This window comes from Centroberyx affinis, unplaced genomic scaffold, assembly GCF_046629955.1.
Source record: "Centroberyx affinis isolate AG114_WGS23_722 - 3 ecotype Tasmania unplaced genomic scaffold, CSIRO-AGI_Caff_v1 ptg009742l_1, whole genome shotgun sequence".
Classification (NCBI taxonomy): Eukaryota; Metazoa; Chordata; class Actinopteri; order Beryciformes; family Berycidae; genus Centroberyx; species Centroberyx affinis.
Genome location: NW_027284628.1, coordinates 3,142 through 24,271, shown reverse-complemented (window position 1 = coordinate 24,271; position 21,130 = coordinate 3,142). Strand labels below are relative to the sequence as shown.

The 21,130-nt window shown below is 42.5% G+C and overlaps 1 protein-coding gene across 1 annotated transcript; it reads right to left on the bottom strand.

Annotated features, from left to right (window-relative positions):
* Positions 1-2,561: 2,561 nt before the first annotated feature.
* LOC139640536 (ataxin-7-like protein 1) lies at positions 2,562-20,671 on the bottom strand (the record flags this gene model as incomplete). Its single annotated transcript, XM_071514711.1, has 5 exons — positions 20,560-20,671; positions 20,041-20,109; positions 12,060-12,164; positions 3,667-3,865; positions 2,562-3,025 (listed from the first exon to the last, which is right to left on the bottom strand). Coding segments are annotated over exons 1-5 (934 nt in total), but the record flags the coding sequence as incomplete, so codon positions are not given.
* Between the last annotated feature and the right edge of the window lie 459 nt (positions 20,672-21,130).

The following is a 21,130-nucleotide window of genomic DNA, read 5'->3' as shown; positions in this document are numbered from 1 at the left end:
TTCACTGACTACCATCCGGCTCTTCATTTGTTCACTGAATCACTCACTAACAAGTTTGCTAATTTATTCACATATTCACTATGGCTAGTCTAAGAGTAATGCTCTGTGTAAGGTTTCAAACAGAAACACAGGGCAATGAAGCATCTTTGTTGTAAAACACCATGCTGAGCCAAATCGCTCTTGACAGGACATACTGACAGCCTGGCAGGAGTCGTCTGTGACTGACAGCCCAACAAACTCTCCAGTGGTTTACTGAATAGAATCTAGAGGGAAGAGAACACTTTTCATGATGAAATGTAACCCTTCACTTTTTATTGTTTCATCAGTTTGCATTAAAAGTATTTGATTTTTGTTTCTTATGGCAATTCTGTGTTATGTGATGAAATACTGCAGGTGTGAGGAGTAGCTGAGTAAAGAACAGTAAAGATCAGTAAAGAACATCCTTAAAAGTATTATAGCTTTGTTACCAGCACTTGTGTATTGACTGAAAAATGTTCTTGTATTCTAGTAAGAAGTATGCATAAGTATTAAAACCAGCAGAAAACAAGACTGATTGCTGACTAACTCCCTGGTTTCCACAAGAGTTGACATAGGAACCAGCTAAGGGAATCTAACCCTACTTTATTTATTTACTTTACTTTGGAATTATCAGCACAGCTGGAACATATCTTTGACCAATCAGACTGCTCATCTGAAACTTTTCTTCTTTGTGTGCAATACAGGTGCCTGTGCACATCACCCACAGTACACACAGAAAGTCGTAAAATCTGTATCAACTAAAAGGTGAAATATGACTTTTTAAAAAATACTTTAATTCTATTTTTGTAGCACCTACAAAAAAAGTTTACTCTTGGGTATACTGGTAAATGTTGAGACCAACTTTATTTCTAGAACCATTTGAAACCAAGCTTTTGTGAATCTTCTATATTAATATTAATGGTAAAAACACTTCCTGGAAACACAGTGGGGACAGGACCTCTGTGCTCCATTGAAGCAAAACAAACAATAACAAACAACCTCCAATCAGCAGGTAATCTTAAATACTGTTATTGTCAGAAGGCTGTAATCTAGTGCTGGCCTTTGCTATAATCCCTGTAATCTTCGTGTGTGTATGTGAAGTGTGAGAGACGACAGCTCCAGTGGATACAAGTAGATAGACAAATAGTCAGACACACACGCATGCATACATACATAAACAAACACAAGCACACACTCAGACACAAACAGCCTCACACGCTCACTCACACGAGTTCACAAACACTAAAATAAAAATGAGGAGTCATGGTTGTCACGATAAGTCAATAGGATACTTGAGGGGGAGCGAACGAGAGAGAGAGAGAGAGAAATTGTGTGTGAGAGAGAGTGTGAGAAAGAAAAAAATATAGGACAGAGCATGAGTGTGTGAGAGAGAAGGAGAGAGGTCGAGGCAGGAGGTGGAGAGTGTGTGTGAGAGAGAGAAAGAGAGGATGAAAAAAAATAGAGAGAGACACAGGAGGAGGGGAGAAATTTTTAAAAAGAGAAGCAGCTTTTGGCAGCAGGAGCTCATGAATTAGAGTGTGTAAATCAGAGGCATGGAGCACAGCAAGACGCAGCACAAACGTGGAGACAGAAGAGCGAGTAAGAGAGAGATGAGAGGAGAGGGAGGAGGGGAAAAGATAGATACAGTAGATAGAAAGAGAGAGAAGAGACAAAAAAGAAAGAAACAAACACATTAAAAAAAAGTGTCTGAATGTAGTAATAGCGTATTTGTACAAAAAGCATCTATTGACAAAACAATTTGTCCTAATTATTAAACCTGTCCTGACCTCTCATATTTTGTGAGTGGGTCAACTCCCTCGTATTTGTAATGTACTTGGCAATAACGTTAATTCTGATGCAGAGGAGGGGGAAAGTTGGAATGAGAGAAAACAGAAGAAGCTAGGGGACTAGAGAGTGAATCAGACAGAAAGTGAAAGAGGCGTCAGGGGAACAGAGAGAAAGGGAGAAAGAAAGAAGAGAGAGCGAGTAAGAGAGAGAAGGCGATTAAGACCTGTAGGGAGGCGTCCCTCCCTTTCCAAAAACACACAGTCTCCCCGCCCCACCAAACTCTCAGCGCTGGAGACTTTCCAAAGGTTACCGAGATAAGAACTGGTGTGTGTGTGAGCTTGTGCTTGCATTAGGAATTAGTCTTTTACGGCATAATGCTTTTCTGTGAGTAATTTCTGTTGCAGATCCAGGAATTCTCAACTTTTCCAGCGCAGGAACGGTGGTAGCCTGGAAGTTACAGAAGTAGGCTTGTGACTGGAAGGGTGCTGGCTCAAATTCCCAATGTGGGCGGGGAAAATGAAAGGGTATTGCTCTCCCCTCCCTCAACAACTGTGGTCGAGGTGCCAATGAGCAAGGCACTTAATTCCCAGCAGGAAAAGACTGTGGTTTTGCTAGGAAGCTCCAGAGCGTGAAAGTGTGGAACTGTGTCAGTGTGGCATTGCTGGAAAAAGCCAGCATGAATACAGAAATGGCCAACGAAAACTGACAAATGACAAAAAACATGAAACTTGGCATCAATTTACTCCAAAACTGACCTGAGAGTCTTTTGTGCGACGTGGAGGAAGTCTTCGTTCCGTTCTGGTTCTTCCTCTGCAGCGGCGATGATGATGACGATGATGATGATGGTGGAGGGGCGCCGGATCTGTGAGAGGGCGAGGGCGACGGGGAGGGTCTCCGATCCAGCGAGGAGGGAGAGGCGGTGGATGACAGTCGTCTATCCAGGGGAGAGCGTGCCGGACTGGGCCGCCCGTCCAGAGAGGACGGAGGCGTGGCGGAGCGCGGTGTGGACGGCCCACCGGTGCCGCGACCGTTCACGAGCTTTTCGCCGGAGCGTTGGGAGGCCGGCGGGGTGAGGGAGGGGGATTTGAGGGAGGAGGGAGAGGGGGAGGAAGAGGAAGAGGAGGAGGAGGAGGAGGAAGAGGTGAGGCGGATGTGTGACGCTGCGTCGGCTCGGCTGAGGCAGGGCATCTTCTCCAGGCTTACGACTGGGAGGGACACGCTGGAGAGATGAAGGGAGAGAGGAAGAGAAGCTTAGAGTGAGTGATATACATTTGTGTGTGTGTGTGTGTGTGTGTGTGTCTGTTGGGGGGGGTAGAGGGAGAGAAAGGTGAGGGAAGGAGGAAAAGATGAAGAGGGCAGGATATAGAGAAAGAGAGAGAAGAGGAAAGAAAGGAATGGAGCAGAGAGAGGGAGAGAGGAAGGGGAGTGACAGACAGGAAAGGACAGAGGGAAAGATGGAGGGAGGAAAGGATGAAAGGAGATAGGGAGAGAAACAGAGGGTAGAGAGACAGAGAGGCAGGAGTAATAGAAGTGGGGAAGGGGGGTAGAAAGAAGAAATACAGTTACAGACATACTGTATGTCCATGTATGCATGCACACGCTCTTGATTTTTTTTTATTTGCGTAACAACAGTGAGTGTCTGAGTTTCTTACCTTGTGCCTTCTTATTTTTACTGTTATTTTACGAGTATGATGGTTGTTTTTATTGCCAATGATTAAAACAGACGTTGTAAACTGTTTTTATAAAGTGCTATACAAAAAAGTGTGTTGTTATTAAAATAACTTCAATAACTTCAAGAATAAATTCAGTAATCAAGTGCGCAAGTAAGCCATGCTAATAAGAGAAACAGTATGTGCGCACCATGTCTTGTTGCGAGCTCCCTTGGGTGGGTAGACAGCGAGTGGGGCCTTGCTGAAGCGGGAGTGGGGGTAATCCTTGGGGACCCTGAAGGCCAGCGTGTCCCCGGGGCTGGGGGCCACAGCGGGGGCCACCGCAGGGGCCTTGGGCTTCATGGGGACCAAAGGGCTCCTGGAGGGAACGGGGGAGCTGTGGCGCTTCTCTGAAAGACGCAAAGACCGAGACAGATGACTGAGACAGATGAGTACAAATGCGCAAATGCATGAGTAAGCTTGCATAAATGCAGAGACACATTCATACCAACACTCACACACATACCACAAGATCAACAGATCAACACAGGATATGCACTGCTACTAACAAGATGCGTACTTAACAGTAAAGATCATGCATCGCTAGTTGGTACTTTTCGGGAATATAATATCATGATCAGATGCAGGTCACAGACAGATGGCTGGGTTGTAATGCAGAAGACAATACAATCAGTGCCAGAAAGTTTAGACGATCACAGGAAAGTATTTAAAAATCTACTTAGCATACTTTTCTGTAATTAGCTATTTGTCTGACACCATCTGAAGTGTCCTGATGTGGTAAACCCCACCCATCTGTTCCAACTCCAAGCAGTTTAAGCAAATGCCAAAAATTATATGTAAATACCGCTCAACCCAGATCTGATCAGAATACACAAGTGAAAGGAGGTTGAGAGACAGAAGGTAGAGGGAAAAAACAAAAGGAGGCTGAAGGGGAAAACCGAGGACAGGAGAGGAGAGGAGCACACACTTACGGTTTTTGCTATGCATGTCTTTGTGGGAGTAGGGTGGGGAGGGAATGAGGGGGTGTGGTCCAGGACAGTCTGTCTCTCTCTGTCTGTCTCACTGGGAAACTACTGAACCTGAATGAAAACAGAGGAGTGAACAAGTCAGAAACACACAGAAAGGAGGTGGGGAAAAACACACATTGTGCTGGAGTACACGCACACACACACATATACAAAATTCTACAGTCTTAATAATGGTGTGCATATTTGCTCATTAACTGTAACATTTTGCTATAAAATTAGCTGTGATGTGATTGTCATGTCCACTGTTAAAAACAGTAGCACCTAATGATCTGCTTCATGCCTTCATTTGGTTCAAATTTGAAGTTGTAGCCTGAATCCCTGCAAAAAGGCCTTCAAGTAGATAGCCCAAGACAGATGTCTGAGTACAAATGCACATGTAAGCTCACACAGATGCACAGACACGCATACCAACACACACACCACAAGATCAAACGAGATACTAACCAGACACATACTGGAAAAGTAAAGCTACTTGGTAAAAAAGCCTTCAAGTAGATCGAGTGAGACAGACAGATGTCTGAGGAAAAGTGTACAAATGCATGCTTTGCTATAAAAAATAGTATACTGGTAAGCATGTTGGGGAATATGATGGTAAATGAAGGATGTGGCTGGTAATTTTGTCTAATCTACCAGCCGCTTTGGCAGGTAAACAATCATCATCTCTTCAAAAGATCTAGCTGACCAGTAAAAGAGTGAAAAGTGGTGAATTTTATGATGAACCAGCCGCTGTGGTTAGTTTCCTGCCCCGCTGGTAAGTTGCACATCAAAAGCAGCAGGGAGCGGGGAAATTATTAAATAAACCCTATATATAAAGCAACTCACAGAGACTAGAGGACGCAGACTGCTGAATTTAAAAAGGTAGTCAACAGTAACTGATGATGTATTTAGAGAAATGCAGTCAGTTTCAAGTCCTAACTGTCTGAGGATTTACTATGAGAACACAGTAAGTAGAGCCATTTGTTTAATCATAAGAAGTGTCTGAGTCATGATTATTCACTTCGAAAACATACACACACGCACACAAAAACGACATGCATACACACAAATACAGACTACTAAACAATATCCAGAAATAAATACATAGAAAAAATACACAGAAGTACACACTCACACATAAACAGAAGTGTCCATGAACATCTTTTCTCAGGCCTTGTGTAAATACACTTGGCAGACCGAGTGTCACGTAGAAGCCAAGACGGCTGCAGCCAACTCCCTAATACCAGGCACACACACGCACACACACACACGTACACACACAGTGACGAAGAGACAGGCAGACTAACACATAACCAGGAACAGCATATCTGAAAAACTGAGGACATACAGTAGTTTGTCCCGACTTTGACCAAGAGGTATCTTAGGGGTTAAGGTGAGGATGAGTTTTGACTATTAGCAGGATTAAGTTAAGGGATTAATTTAAGGAAAAGCCTCACCAACATAGTAATACAGAGGCAACATGCCATTTGGTTGACGCCTTTACCCAAAGTGCTTTTGGGAAACAAACCCCTGACCGAGGTAGTATTGGTGTCATACTCTACCCAATAAGCGGCACAAGCATTTGTGTGTGTCACAATGATGTACAGCCCGGTTAATGAGTGTAGTAGTACTAACAGCAGCACGTCGGAACAACAGGGCTGAATAAACAGATTGACCCTGTGTGTTTGCTCAAAGTGCATGAGTGCACATAAAAGTGTGCCACAGGTGAGAGAAGGCGAGTGTGTGCGAGTGTGTGTGTGTATAAAAGGTATAGCCAATGTATGCATTTATATAGCAGGTGTGTGTGTGGGCATGATGCCGTGTGGACACCAATGTGTGTGTATGTGTCTGTGTGTGTGTGTGCGTGCACTTCTGTCCAAGGTATGTACAACCAACAGTGTGTGTGTGAGTTCGGCTGTGCATGTCAATGTGTGTGCACATATAAGCCTACTTCATGCACAGTATATGAGATTTTTTAGCATAATTTGTGTTTGTGTGTGTGTGTGTGTGTGTGTGTGTGTGTGTGTGTGTGTGTGGCAGGTGTGTAAATAGGCCACTGGAAGCAGACAGTCAGGGAGGCAGCTGTATTCAGACTAGCAGGATCAAAGTCCAGAGCCCCATTCACAGGTATGCAGCTACAACAGTAACAATTTAAGCCACTGTTTCACACATCACAGCCACACCAATTCAGTCGACCCAGCTATACGGTTCAGTGGAGGTTTACACTCCACTGAGCACTCTGACAGTTTTTGGAAAACTATATGTGTGCATGGGTATGTGTGTGTGGAGGGTTGGTATTTGAACAGAGGATGATTTTTTTTACACACACACACACACACACACACACACTTCTAACTACTAATGCATTTGTTTGTTTTTTTATTTTGCCAGACAGTAAAGTGAATAATAAAGCCAATACCATATACCATGTACTTGTGACATTGTGGGTTCAAATTTGACTGCCATACAACCGCTGTTGCATGCCATCCGCACTTTGTTTCCTTCCTCTTCATAATTTATTATCTTAAAAAAAAAAAGCCAAAATGAAAAACCTACCATTTTAAAAAAAAAACAGTGATTCTTACAAAATGACGCTTAGCACAAGTTCAAACAAATTATAGAGATTTTTATAAAGATAGTAGGTAACTTAAGTTTTAGGTATCTAGCTCACAAGTAATTTCCAATGAGTGCAATAGTAAAATAAACACAAAATGATAGCAGGCAACTTAACTCCTTAGCCGACAAAATGATTTAACTTTTTACAGTGTGGTTCTCGTTCTATATTTAAGAGAAAATGAATGAAAAACTGGCTATTGTTTTTCTTTTTTTCCCCAAAAACAGATGTGTCGTGTTTAGGAATAGAACTCTTCAAGTGAGTAAGGAGCCAGATTGGAGCTACCCGTACAGATTTACAATACATGGACGGCTGCCCAGGCAAGGTCACTAATCCACTCAACTACAAGGGCACCCTCACTACTACACTCTCCTGTCCGTCGTTATGGCAATGCTGAGAGCCCAGCTGGCCACCGATTGGCTGCTGGCTCAGCCTGTGGGCGGACCCACCGCAGGAAGAGGAAGCAGAGGCTCTCAGAGCTCAGCTGGGTTTGTTTACATCTAGAGAGGGAGTGAAGGAGAGAGAGAGAGAGAGAGAGAGAGAGAGAGAGAGAGAGAGAGAGAGAGAGAGAGAGAGAGAGAGAGAGAGAGAGAGAGAGAGAAGAGAGAGAGAGAGAGAGAGAGAGAGAGAGAGCGAGAGAGAGAGAAAGAAGAGAAAGAAAAGAGAAAATTAGAAAAGCAGGAGGGAAAAAGAAAAAACAGAGAATTCTAGAGAGAGACAGAAAGAATAAACAAGATGAAGAGTGCCAAGATCAGAGAGAAAAAAAAAGAAAAAAAAAAGAATTACCTAGCCTTGATGTCGCAGCTTGCAGTCTAATTGGCCTCAACCAACACTTCAGCCATAGCCGAGCCACAATGATAATTGAAATAAGCTACACCACCAGTAAAATAAAAGAAAAACTTCTCTGGTTAAGGGCAAAAGTTTCCAACAATAGCCAAATGTAATGTGGAACAACTGCACCACAGCCCACACACATACACAGGAACACACACACACACGCACACACACGGAAGCACTGAACGGCCCAAACACTTGAAAGTCAGGAGTGAAATGAAACTAAAAGCAAAGGAAGTATTTTTTCCACCTGCCTCCGAGTCAGAGCTCAATTAATCCACCACTACAGAGAAAAGAGGGAAAGAAAGAAGAAGAGAGGGGGGGGGGGCAAGTAGAAAAAGAAAGAAAAAGACAGAGATACTCAACATGACCCTTTCCTCAATCACTCTGCTTATTCAGACACACGCAGCGGTCGACCAGCGAGGGAGAGGGGAAGAGAGAGAGAGAGAGAGAGAAAGAGAGAGAGAGAGAGAGAGAAGAAAAGAAGAAGCTGAAGTAGATGAGAGAGTTGGAAGGAATACACAGCAGCAATATCTGAATACATTGTGCGGTTCCCATTTATCTTGCCTAACACTTGCAGCGCCTCAAAAGCAGAGACATCACTTGCAATTTAAAAAAACATCAATTATATCTTCTGACACTGCTATTTTGTCATGGTGTGCAGGGCTCCACAGCGCTGCCATTTGAGTCGCATGTGCTCCTTAAAATATATTCATGCTAATTAGAAAACTCACTAAGGGGCACATGTGTAATCTCTAGGGATGGGAGGATTTTCATATCTCACAATACGATTCGATACGCGATGTGGGTTTCAGGATTCAATACAAACACGATACGATGTAATAAATAAACATTTCTGTGTCACAACTCTTTCTGCACTGGCTCACTAGAATGTAAACACCAATTTTAAAATGTCATTACAAAGAGTGAATAATATAATTTGGATGGAGAGCTTGTGAAATTGTGATGGTCAAGCTGTCTCATTTGTGATTACTACAGCAGAATAACATGGAGCTAATATCACAATTAATTTTTCCGTCCCATGATACGTATTGTCATATTTTTGCATTGCGATATATTGAATTTCGATATATTGTCCCATCCTTAGTAATCTCAGATTTAAAATAGCGATAGGTATTTTCAATTATTTCTGCTGATCATGCTCCTAGATTTCTTCCTTGTACTCCGATACATTCAATGTGACAGCATGCATGCTCATTGGGAAAATGTCACCATAACTCCCTGGTCCGTCCATAGGCCTTTTAGTTCATACGAGTGTGAAACCATTTTCTCTTTGGCCCTAACACTGCCAGGATTTAGGGATTGAATTTGTTTCCCACTGGGGCCACTTATGCTAAGAATGTATGTGCTTGCATTACTGTAAGAAGCTTTGGATAAACACATGCACTAAATGGCATAAACCTGTGAGGCGTAAGATATATCTTAACCTAATTTGAACAGCAGATGTGGCATATTAAACAGCTATTTTGCACAAGTCTGAGATTAAAGTAATAACCACTCTCTTCTCCACACACAGCAGAGCAGAGCAGCAAACTGGGCATGCATAACTGGGAGCCACTGAGCCTCGAGGCAACCAACCCCCTTTATGTGTGTGTGTGTGTGTGTGTGTGTGTGTGTGTGTGTGTGTGTGTGTGTGTGTGTGCGTGCGTGCGTGCGTGCGCGTATGTAAAGCCTCCCTGTTGACTCGATGCAGAGGTCAACCATGAAAGCAGATACCAGGATAGACACACAGACACAAATACCAAATACACACGCTAGGACATTATATTTGAATACAAATGCTGTACCTGTCACAACATCAAAAGTAGATTCACCGTGATTTAACAATAGCACTATACTTGTGAGGATACTACACTGACATGGGAATGTCCAACAATGGCAGGAAATGCATACAACAGTATCTTGACTGGCCTAGTTCCTGAAGGCAAACCACTCAGCAAGTAGGAGCAGTACATTGCATATACTGCTTTCTTCAAATTTTAATTAATCAACTCAGTGGTAAAATTTGTTTTTAAAGATGGCAGTGATGACATGAAAGAACTTGTTTGTTAAGGCATGACGGTGTTGATGCTATCAGAGTTCCTACATGTTTTCTATTTTTTTTTTTTTTTAAATTCATACTTTTCCAATAACATAAAATATGTTGTTATTTTTGTATCAGGACTAAACAACTGTGTTTTTCCATACTTTCTGGACTTCTTTGTGAAATTCCCAAACTTTAAGACCTTGAAATCATCAAATTTATTTTATGTATTTTTCAAACCTAGGTATGAACACTGTACTAAAATCATATAGTGATACTTTATCACTGCAACATTATGTCAATACATCAAACACAGTGTGTCCACTGCATTAATAGTATTTTTTAGATTATTTTAAGTCATTACTGTTGTATTAGAGATTATACAGTGGACAGTAATAGGAGAGGTGGAGGAGAAAGAGAGGTGGTGAGATGCAACAAACATTACTAACAGGATTCATCCCAACTTTGAAATTAATTGCCATGTGCCCACTGAGCCACTAGGATGCCTCCTTATTATCATATTGTGGTCGTGGATCATTCTAATGTTTTATGGGACGCTCTCTGGAGATTCCCTCTCCTACTGGGTGTGTGTGTTTAAGACCTGTTGTTACCCGACTCTGTGTGTGTGTGTGTGTGTGTCAGTGAGCAGAAACACTGCCAACAACGGGGGCCTGCAGGGGGCAGGACCAGGCACAAAACAACACTGGCTGCCAGGAGCCTAAGTGTGTGTGTGTGTGTGTGTGAGTTTGTGTGTGTGTGTGTGTGTGTCTCAGTGTGTGTGTGTGTGTGTGTGTGTGCGTGTGTGTCTCAGTGTGTGTGTGTGTGTGTGTGTGTCTCACAGCACCACTGACCTCTTTCTGCTGAGAAAGAGAAAGCGAGAATGTGTGTGCATATAACACCGCTGGCCTCTCTCCACTCAGAGAGAAACAGAATGTGTGTGTGTGTGTGTGTGTGTGTGTGTGTGTTTGTGTGTGTGTGTTCGTTATGCGTGACCATGTGTCTCCCCCAGCTCAAACAGAAGGCTCAGGCTGGTGCACGTGCCACCAACAGAAGGAAGCAGCAGCTCCCAGGCAGATGCGAGCGCGCTCAGTAGAGCCACAATCAAACACAAACAAGTGGTCGACGGACGGGGCAGAGGGCCAATGAGAGTCGGGTCCTACAGTGCTTCCATTTCAGCAACAAAGGCTCTTCAAGATAAATGCATGAATGCACTTTCTAAACATTTTCCACTTTCAAATTCCATACTTTTTCAAAACTTTTATTTCTTGCCTGCATTTTTGTGTTTTGTTTGACATTCAATATGATGGATGGACACCGATAGCAGCTGGGCAATATGACTGCCAACTATGCCATTAAGGTCTGTCACTGGAGATTATTCTTCACAACAACAAATACCACAATATATGAAATGAGTCTACAAGTGTATAAAGCATGTACAGTAGTGCATGTGTGTATCGTATGTATATATGCCGCTAAAAGCAAGTTTCCAGACTTTCTGTCCAATTCTACAACTTTTAAAGACATGGAAGTAATCTAAGAGATTTCTAATCCTGTTTAAGAACTCAGCATCAAGAAAGGGGCACACTTGCTGCTTGAGGTTCAATGTATGGATGCATATTTTCAGCCTGTTGAGCACATGTGCTCCTTGGCAAAAATGCACCCCACCTTGCTGGCTGTGCAGCTTTATGTTGAAAGTAGGGATGAGCATTTTCATAATTGGTAATGCTCCTATGTTTATTTCCTTGGGAAAAAATGAGAGCCCTGTAAAAGGCTTGTGCACAACGGCACATTCATCGGGTCGATTGTTCTGTAAATTATTCAGTGTTTTTCAACTGCTAAGTATTATTAGGCATGAGCACAGTGTTCAGTATTGTTTCTTTGTTTGGAGGATAAGTAGTAGGGAGGATATGTTTAAACGTGCCCTGCAGGGATAAACTGAATTTATTTTATTGATCTGAATGCTTTTGGGTGTGTGTGCATGTGTGAGGACTGAAGACACCCTGAGGTTTGTGTGTGCGAGTGTGTGTGTCATCGTAGTGTGTGACTATGCCCTGAGGGGTGTGTGTGTGTGTGTATGTGTGTCTTACCATAGTGTGTGAGGATGCCCTGGGGAGTGACCACCTGGTTGCAGACGTGGCAGACAACAAGACAGAAATCCTCCAGCGCTGGAAACTGGCTGTAAACAAGCATCTCTGAAACAGACACGTGGAGAAAAGAACACAAATTAAAACAGAAAAATCAGACTGAGGAAACATGCATCTCTGGAACGGACACACAGATAGGAGAGTTAGAGTTAAAGGAATACACCGAGTTTTTGGCAGATTGGCCTGTTGCTCAATTATGTGATGAGAACACTGACATTGAAATCACCCATGTGTCCCTGGTGGATCATTTGCTCCGGTGCTCCAAGCTTACTCTTCAGCATACGCTATGCTGAGTGATCGTAGGCGACTAGCATTATCCAAAGTAAAGGGACTGACCTCTCAGTAATACTAAATTGTTAATGGTTTTTATTATAAGGCCTGCAGATTCCAACATTTTAAAAATGAAAAAAAGTATTATTATTAACTCAATCCAGCTTTTACAGCAAGGCTTATTTTTAAAAACTATTTCAGGTGAGCAACAACACATTCATCCACTGCACAGTGATCTTTAGCTGTCAACAGTCTCCCATTGCCAAACACATTCACTCCCTATGGAAACAGTGAAAGCACTCCCTGCTAGTTCAAAGGAGTATTTTGTTCTAATCATATTTTATTTAACCTACACAAAACTGCCAGACTGAATCACATATCATTTCAGATTACTTGTTTAACTTTAGAGCTGCTACAATCTCATTTTCTCACTTTTGAGATAATGCAAGTGGCCTACTATCACTCAACATAATGTATGCTGAAGTACCGGAGCAAAGCATCTATCGGGGACACTTGTCTGTGTTGTTCACTTAACGGGGGGCAATCTCCCAAATATTTGGTGTACTCCCTTAAAACACAGACAGAATGGGAAGCCAGACAGAAACAGGTAAACAGAAAAAAAAAAAAGACAGACAGACAAACCTCTCTAGTTCAAAAAGGAAAAGACGGCATTACTATGCCGGGAGAGTTAACGGTGACATGACAAGAGATGCATGACAACTAGACAACCTCACCCACCCAACAAATATTCAAGACATATTCAAATATTGACAAAGACAAACACGTCCAATAGAAAACAGTTATTATCTCTTTCGGCTTAGCTCTCAGAACCTAATCTTCCTGTACCCAAACAAGCTCTGCTGACAGAAATCATCACACTTATTAGCATGGGGCTTAAACCAGACTCACTGGGGGGAGGTGAGATGTGTGTGTGTGTGTGTGTGCGCGCACGTCTGTTTGTGTAAGTTCACGAGGGGAAAAAAGCAGAGAATGTGTGGGTGTCTGTGTATGGGTGCGCATCGTCATGACCTTGCATTGCTGGCGTGTTTTCTGTCATCTGGAATGCCAAAGAGGCCAGCAGTCGTGCTTAGTGCCTATCAGAGTGCCTGTGTGTGTGTGTGTGTGTGTGTGTGTGTGTGTGTGTGTGTAAAGCAGGGGCAGGAGAGGAAAAAGATCTGCTAGGCCACTCAAGGTCAAAATGTGGCTCATTACGCACATATGTACACAGCTTACGTGTGTGTGTCTGAGAGATGCCTAACATGCTTCTCCGAGTGTGTGACTGATTGAGCGTGTGTGTGTGTATGTGTGTGTGTGTGTGTGTGGGCCCACAAGGTCAGAGTAGGTTTCATTACTCATATATGAAGGCTTCAAGGACACACATGCACACTGAGGTTGTCATGATCACTGGAGGAGGCATCTCATTACTCAGCTATGATGAGTTATGTTGATATTGCTTGAAGAGTAAGTAAATACTAAAGACCAATGAAAGGGTTAAGTAGCAGTAGTAATAGTTAAAGAGGAGCCCAAGTAATAAAACAAAAGAAGTATCAACATAAAAACAAGCAATATAATAAAATATAATTTAAAGAACACTGCAACAGAAAAGTTGTCATATCAAAACTATTATGGAGTTTTTCAGCCAACAGGCTGCTTCACATTCATAGTAAAACATACATCCACACCTGGGACCTGACCAGTACAACCACAGTCTTCTACTGTTAAATCGCTGAGAAAAACAATTAGGGGTTCGATGCCTTGCTCAAGGGCACCTTGGCTAATAGCTGTTGAGGGAGAGGAGAGTGTTGCTTACTCACTTTCCCTAGCCAGATTTCCCAAGCAGGCACGGTCCAGGATTTGAACAGGTGACATTCTGGACACAATCACACTTCTCTAACTTCTAGATGACTGCTGCCCCAGACCAAAAGGCAACGACACCTAGTTCTGTCATCGGCAAATAAACTGCAGTGTTTGTTTACATTCTGATTCAATTAAACTGAGAGCGGACTGACTAAAGCCATGATAATATAGACACAAATGGAGAGGTGAGGCTGAGTGGGGAAAAATTTGTACATATTTGTTGTCACTGCAGTCAACAGACTGTAAAGTGGTAAGGATGAATGACTTTGTAATGTGAGCAGGAATGAAGAGAGACTGGTAGCATCGCTAGCGGGTTAGCTCAGCTCAACAAGTGGCCAATTGGCCCATGTGTTTCTGTTCAAAAAGATGATCAACATCAACACAGAGTTTATGTGGTTTTCCTGTGATCCTTTTGTGAGGATATGGACACATTTTCTCGTTCATAACCTATCAGCAGGGCCCTGCTAAATGAAATAAACCAATCAAAATTCATGATTGGAAAAAATGATTTTCTGGCAAATGGCAAATCCCAAGAGTTACACTAACAGAAAGTGACTTAGTGCAAGTACTTATAAAAGCATGAATGCAATTTCCTCTGCATCTGCCAAGGCAAATGCAAACAGAGTATGTAGCCTATTTCTGCAGCCTGTGTGTGCGTGTGTGTTTGCGTGTGTGTCTGTGTGTGTGTGTCTCAAGCCAACTGCCGTAGCCGACTGCCAAATGACTGACAGGCCAGAGAATGAACTACGAAAACAATCACTCACTGGTGAATAAGCATATTTAGAGCTACTAAAACAATGTCTCAATGGCCAATGAGTACATTTAGAGTTAGCATAACAACTTCCCATTGGTGAATTAATATTTTGAAAGTGACGAAAATGAACTTATTGGTGAATCAGTGCTTTGAGAGCACTGACTATCGAGGCTTGTGAGAGAGACAGAGACAAAGAAGAGAGCGTTACCCACTCTTTCTCTAGAAGCTTGTAGTTTTGTTGACCTAGAATACAGTAATACTGCAGCTGTAACAAAACCACAACAAAATGTTTCACTGTGTGACTAACCTATAACTAATCAACTTGGGGAATTCTTGAGGCCTAATTTCTGAAAAATCAATGTGCTACCACAGTACCATAGGCCACAGTGGCTGGTTTATCCCATTTCATTTCATTAATTTACCAGCCAGCTAGATTGTTAAAATAGAAGCACCAAATAATGGTTGGTATCCTGCCAAAATGGCTGATAGAGTAAACAAACTTACCAGCGCTTGGCTGGCAGCTGGTGATTATTTCCCAACCTGCTTACTGTTGCAGGGCCCAGGCTACGTACTGGTCTGTTCCCTCCATTGCTAATAAAATGCCCCAGTTAAGAAACTAGGCCTTCTAGAGTTCAACATCGTTCTAGGATCTAGCAGGATGCCCAAGTCCCCTTTTTTTTCAGTAGGATCATAGCGTTTCTAAAATTATGGGTTCTGTTTCTTATGAGTAAAACCTGTCCACAATAGCAATATGCTTTAATGAGCCCAGAGAGAAACTGAGCTAGTGTCACTCAGAGATGAGACATCCATCATTTGAAAACTCCTCCATAAAAATTGATGGCATGAAAGTAAAAGTAAAGTTTCAAGTCATTATAAGCCTGTTGCTTTTAAAATGTTTTTTGAGTGCAGAATCACCAGTGTTTTTAAAATATTGACTGATGAAATTCAGGTAGGGATTTTAACTCAAAATAGGACCCAGGCTGAAAAAGTTAACTCCTTCTAAAGAAATTCTGATTATCCCATGAGGCCATTTGTTAAACAAACTATGAGGATCATTTCACTAACAGGTCACAGGAGGTGAAACGATCTATAGCTGCAGTCCTGCATCTGAGCTGAATACAATGACACCTAGTCTACTCTACTTCTCTTTACACAGACAGGCTCATTTACATCCCAGCATCGACCCAGAGGGAGCCAAACTTTTGAACAACTGGCTACACTTTTTATTTATCAGTTCTGTCACACATTTTTCTTATTTGTTTGATATTATACTTTAATCCTGGCCATATATGGACTTATCAGGTTCCTTGATGTTGAGTTTGTGCTGTCTTGTTTTTATGTATTTTTCACTGAGACAAATTCCATGCAATCTTTGATATGGCAAAATGCCATGAATCTTGAGTCTACTGTAGGCAGCTAGACCTCGCTGTAAGGGATTTGCAAGAAGTGCAAGAGATTTATGCATCATTTCGTTCAATTGTATTCCAGAGTTGACAGGCTAATGTGACTAATTTCATGCTAAATAATTTGAATGCAGACAGCGGCAGCCAAACTCCTCATTACTGACTCTGAGTTGTCTGCTACATGAAAGCAGTTCCCAAACCCCCTGTTGAAACAGTCTGGTTAGGAACAGAGTAAACAGCATATGTATTGCATACTGTATTGTGCCACATCCATACTGGCACAGTGTGGTACGTTGTTCCAATTTGTTTTGTGCACAGCTCAGTTCAGTACATGTATGCTCAAAGTGTGCTGGTGAAGTACCCAAATATACTTGGTATTGGCTCAGCATTCTGACTGAAAACCAATGCATGCACCAAACCCACAGTAGACCCAGCATGGGTACAACATGGCACTGATAGTCTCCCATGCCTGTAGCAGCGTGGCACTAACACAGCACCATGCCCACAGTAGACCCAGCATGAGAACAGTGCAGAACCGGTGCAATGTAAACTAGAGATGCACCGATCGATCGGCCGGTGACCGGGATCGGCCGGTTTTCAGCTGATCGGCCATGACCGGTGACCGGCCGATCAGTCTCATATATCCGATTCTGTGCCGGTCAAATTTAAGACAACGGTAAAAACTCCGCTGTAATTAAGCAATATTACACGAGAGGGTGTGCGTTACTGTGATGCTTACGGACCTCGGCGCATCACTGTCGTGCCAATAATGACGGTAACGCACACCTTCGAGTGTAATATTGCGATTATACAACAGTTACCAACAACAAAAAACTTTTTGCTAGTGTTATCTCCGTTTCCCTGGAAATACATGGGGTCTGACTAATAACTGGAAAACAATCAGTCACGTCAGTAGACTCCTATGTAATGGAACCTAGTTTACTACTCCAGCAAGTAGGCGGAGCCTTAGTAACGACCTAGCAACAGAGACGATTTCTAGTCCCTGTTGAGTCAGCCAGCCAACTTGAGCTAATGCTTTCTAGAGATCGCGGGATTTCCTAAACTGAATAAATACCACACATATAAACACAAAACTGCCTTGCTAGCTCAATCTTGTTGTAACTAAGATATCTGCTGAAAAAAATATTTTTTCCATGGACAGATTTAACTATGTCCGCGAACTTCACATGTATTTTTAAGCTAGTAGCGCCGTGTCACCGACTCACCGGCACAGCTGATGGAGGATGCCAGAGCGTCTGGTAACATCAAGGCTGAACAGAGTTAGTGTAGCGTTATATTTAAATATATTGTATGATAATATGGCGGAGTAATATTTAGTGATGAGCACGGCTTGGTGTGCTGTCATGCTGATTTGATCACGTTCTAAATGTCTAGTTGACCAATCAGAGTGCTTGGTCGGAACTACCTGTTGTATAATAGTCCATAATAGTAATAATCTGTGTGTTGTTATATAGATCTGTTGCACCTGTTTTCTTTCAGGAAAGTATAAAGTGGGATATACTGCAATTCATTTTAATTTGGATTTTATTTGTTCAAAAAAGCTCTGTCCAGTAACCTGGAGCACTTTTTTATTTTGAGATTTGTTTGAATGAGAGTGAGAGAAGGTCCTGTAACCTGGTGCAGTTTTGGAGAAAATGTAATTAATAGTCAATGTTTTATTATGAACATACAATTGAATTTTAATTTTCGATTAAAGAAAAGTTACAAAAATGTTTGTGTGTGCTGTCAATTATAGTTCTTAGAAAGAAAATCGGAATCGGCCAAAATCGGAATCGGCAGGTCAGACTTTTAAAAAATCGGAATCGGCCAAGAAAATTGCAATCGGTGCATCTCTAATGTAAACCTTTACTAGATAGAGTAGTAAACACACTAATAGCAGCATTACGGCAGCCCCTATTTCTAGAGTGATGATGACACTGGCTGCTAGTCTGGTCAGACTATGTTGCTGTCAGTCGTCATCATCTCTACTCTGTGCGTACGAGAGAGAGAGAGAGCGAGAGTGAGAGAGACACGAGATACCAATCATCTCCTGCGCCACACATTCATTACTGTCGGCCTGACCTCATCATCTGGAAATCTGTGTGTGCGTATGTGCATGTATCGGAGACTGTTAGTCATTAAACCATGTATTATTTTAATCTTATATGAATCAGTACATATTTAATTAGATATAAATATACAAAGCATTTACAATGTGTCTCCTTGTGTGTTCCTCAGGTTTGTGTGTGTGTGTGTGTGTATCACTCTCAGCAGGCCTTAGTGTCATGTTGCCAACAGATCAGCAATTCTGGGGACACCACTCCAGTCTGGCTCTGAGAGAGGAAGATGAGGCATGTGAGTGTGTGTGGGGGTGGTATTTGACCAGTGAGAGTGAGAAGAGCTTCTCTGGCTCTGTGTGTTTATGCGTGTGTTTGTGTGCGAGCGCGTGTGTGAGGGTTGGAGCAGACTCAAACTTTCAGGAACGACTCACGCTCTAGTGTGTTACTGCAAAGTGTGTGTGTCTATGTGTGTTTGTGAGTGGTTAGCCTCGGAGAAACTCCTCTGGCTCTGTCCCTGGGGGGGAATGGCTCCCACTTACAGCTCAAGGGCAGCAGGGCCCCACACACACACACACACACACTATGTATTTTTCATGTATTTTTCAACAGCAGCTTTGAAAAGAGCCTGCCTGAAACACAATAAATTAAGAAATATTTCAGCCAAACCCTAGCTGAGCCCATCAGGTGCAGTTGGGTCTTGTCAGCTTCTGGCATAAATATTGAGTTTAAAGATACTCTACAGTACACACACACACACACACCAGTACACGCACCTTTAGTTAACTGCTGCTGACACATACTGTAGGCTACATGTCCAGAGAATTTTGGAGCAACTTATGACCGTTTTTCTTGAACTATGTGTTGGAGTGAAAAATGGATTTCTGAGTACCGACATTACTAGAATAGCAGTATGTTTAAATGAATAACCCTGGGTTACAGGGCAAGATATTTCTTACAATTAGGTCCTGAGAGCCCTGCTCTCCAGCTATATTTTGGTCTCATCAATTTCGAGTAGCATGAAAGCTCAGTCATAATGAAATTTACTTGTTTTTAAATGCTTTACCACTGAACTGAAATTGGCTCAAATAATAAAGATTCTTTATTGATCCCCACTGGGAAATTGTCTTTTCTCCAGGGAGGTCAGAAGTCAGTGTCAGGGATCCAGTGACTGCTCTATGACACTTCAGCAGCGTGAATGCTTGCAGACACAGGACTTGAAGGTCAGTTGGTTGAAGGACTGTCTCCTTAACCACTAGAGCAGTGGGCCAGCCTGCAGCCCTTTGGTGAGCTGTCAGATGGCTCTAGTAATCACCAGAGCAGAAGTGTATCTTTCAACTAAAGGCATCTAATTTGATTAATATGACTTCACTGATATCACTGAAAAATAGTAATTGGAAAGCACCGATGACCAGCACTGGAAATTTCTGTAAGAAGTGGCATAAAATTAGCCTGCCATCTTTGATGCTGCAATGCATGTGACGTTATGGTACTTGTCAAACTACAACATCAACATCACACCAACAACAACAAGTCAACCTTTGAGTGACTGCGTCAAGTAGCCATTAGTTCAACTTCCTCACCTTCTTTGCTGAGTTTCACGGCGTCACCAAGGCTGCAAAGCTCTTTCTCGCTGTTCTTCAAGGACGAGTCTGCATTTGAAAAAACAAAACAGCCAATTATAAACATGCAGGGACGTCCACAACAAACTTTGGGGCCATGCATGGAGCCATGCTGGATTGAACTGGCTAGCAGGTTAGCACTAGCTTGCTAGCGCCTGAGCTGGCTTCCTAAATCAAGTGGAGCTGTCAAAGCTAACAACAAACTTAGAGCTGGACAGTTGAACAAATCATTATTGCACGCTTCAACCATGCAAAGTCTGCACTGGAAAAGTGAGCGTGGCTCACCTGCCTGTCCGAGACTGTTACAGCAACCTATTATTATTGCATTTCGTAGTAATATTTTGACAGTTACTTTGCCTCAGCTTTGACAGATCCTGCATGGTGGAGGAGCTTTACTCAACTCAATCACAGACAGTTGGTCCACGCACTTCCCGACACTTTGCCCGTAAAAGCAACAACGTTACCAGCGTGCGAACTTACTGTCAACAAAACGTAATTTAGCCGCACTGACGAAGGAAGACCAAGGTTTGCAAAGGAAGGTATCCGGACTTGGTATTTGGCGATCCAGTGTCGCCATTGCTCTTCCTTCTTGTTGCTTTGCTGAGAGCCGTTTTTTTTCTCGCTCTCCTTCGCACGCAGCAGGCGAAAAAACGAACGAGACAAGCAGGAGCGGCTGACGTAATTGTCGTGACGGTTCGGCTTCGTTCGGCATTTGTCGGAGGGTTGAAAGGTTGAGCGATAGGCAGCGCGCGTTTCACGAGTTCAAAAGTTCAGTTCAGGACAGCGCAAACCTTATATTACACAGGCTTCACAATGTAGGACGGTATCAGCCTGTTGCACTGCCCTGATGCTTTGTTTTATTAAATTAAAACTATTTCTTAAGTTGTTTCAGCCTAATTACTATACATGTTTTAGGCCACAACCCTCGTCTTTTTTGGTCAATAGATGTCGCAATGAACCATCCTCTATGATCAATTTCAGTCTAGTATCTCCATTGGCCTAAAGGAATTACACTATTATCAGATTGAGAAATTAGAATTGATTGAATAAT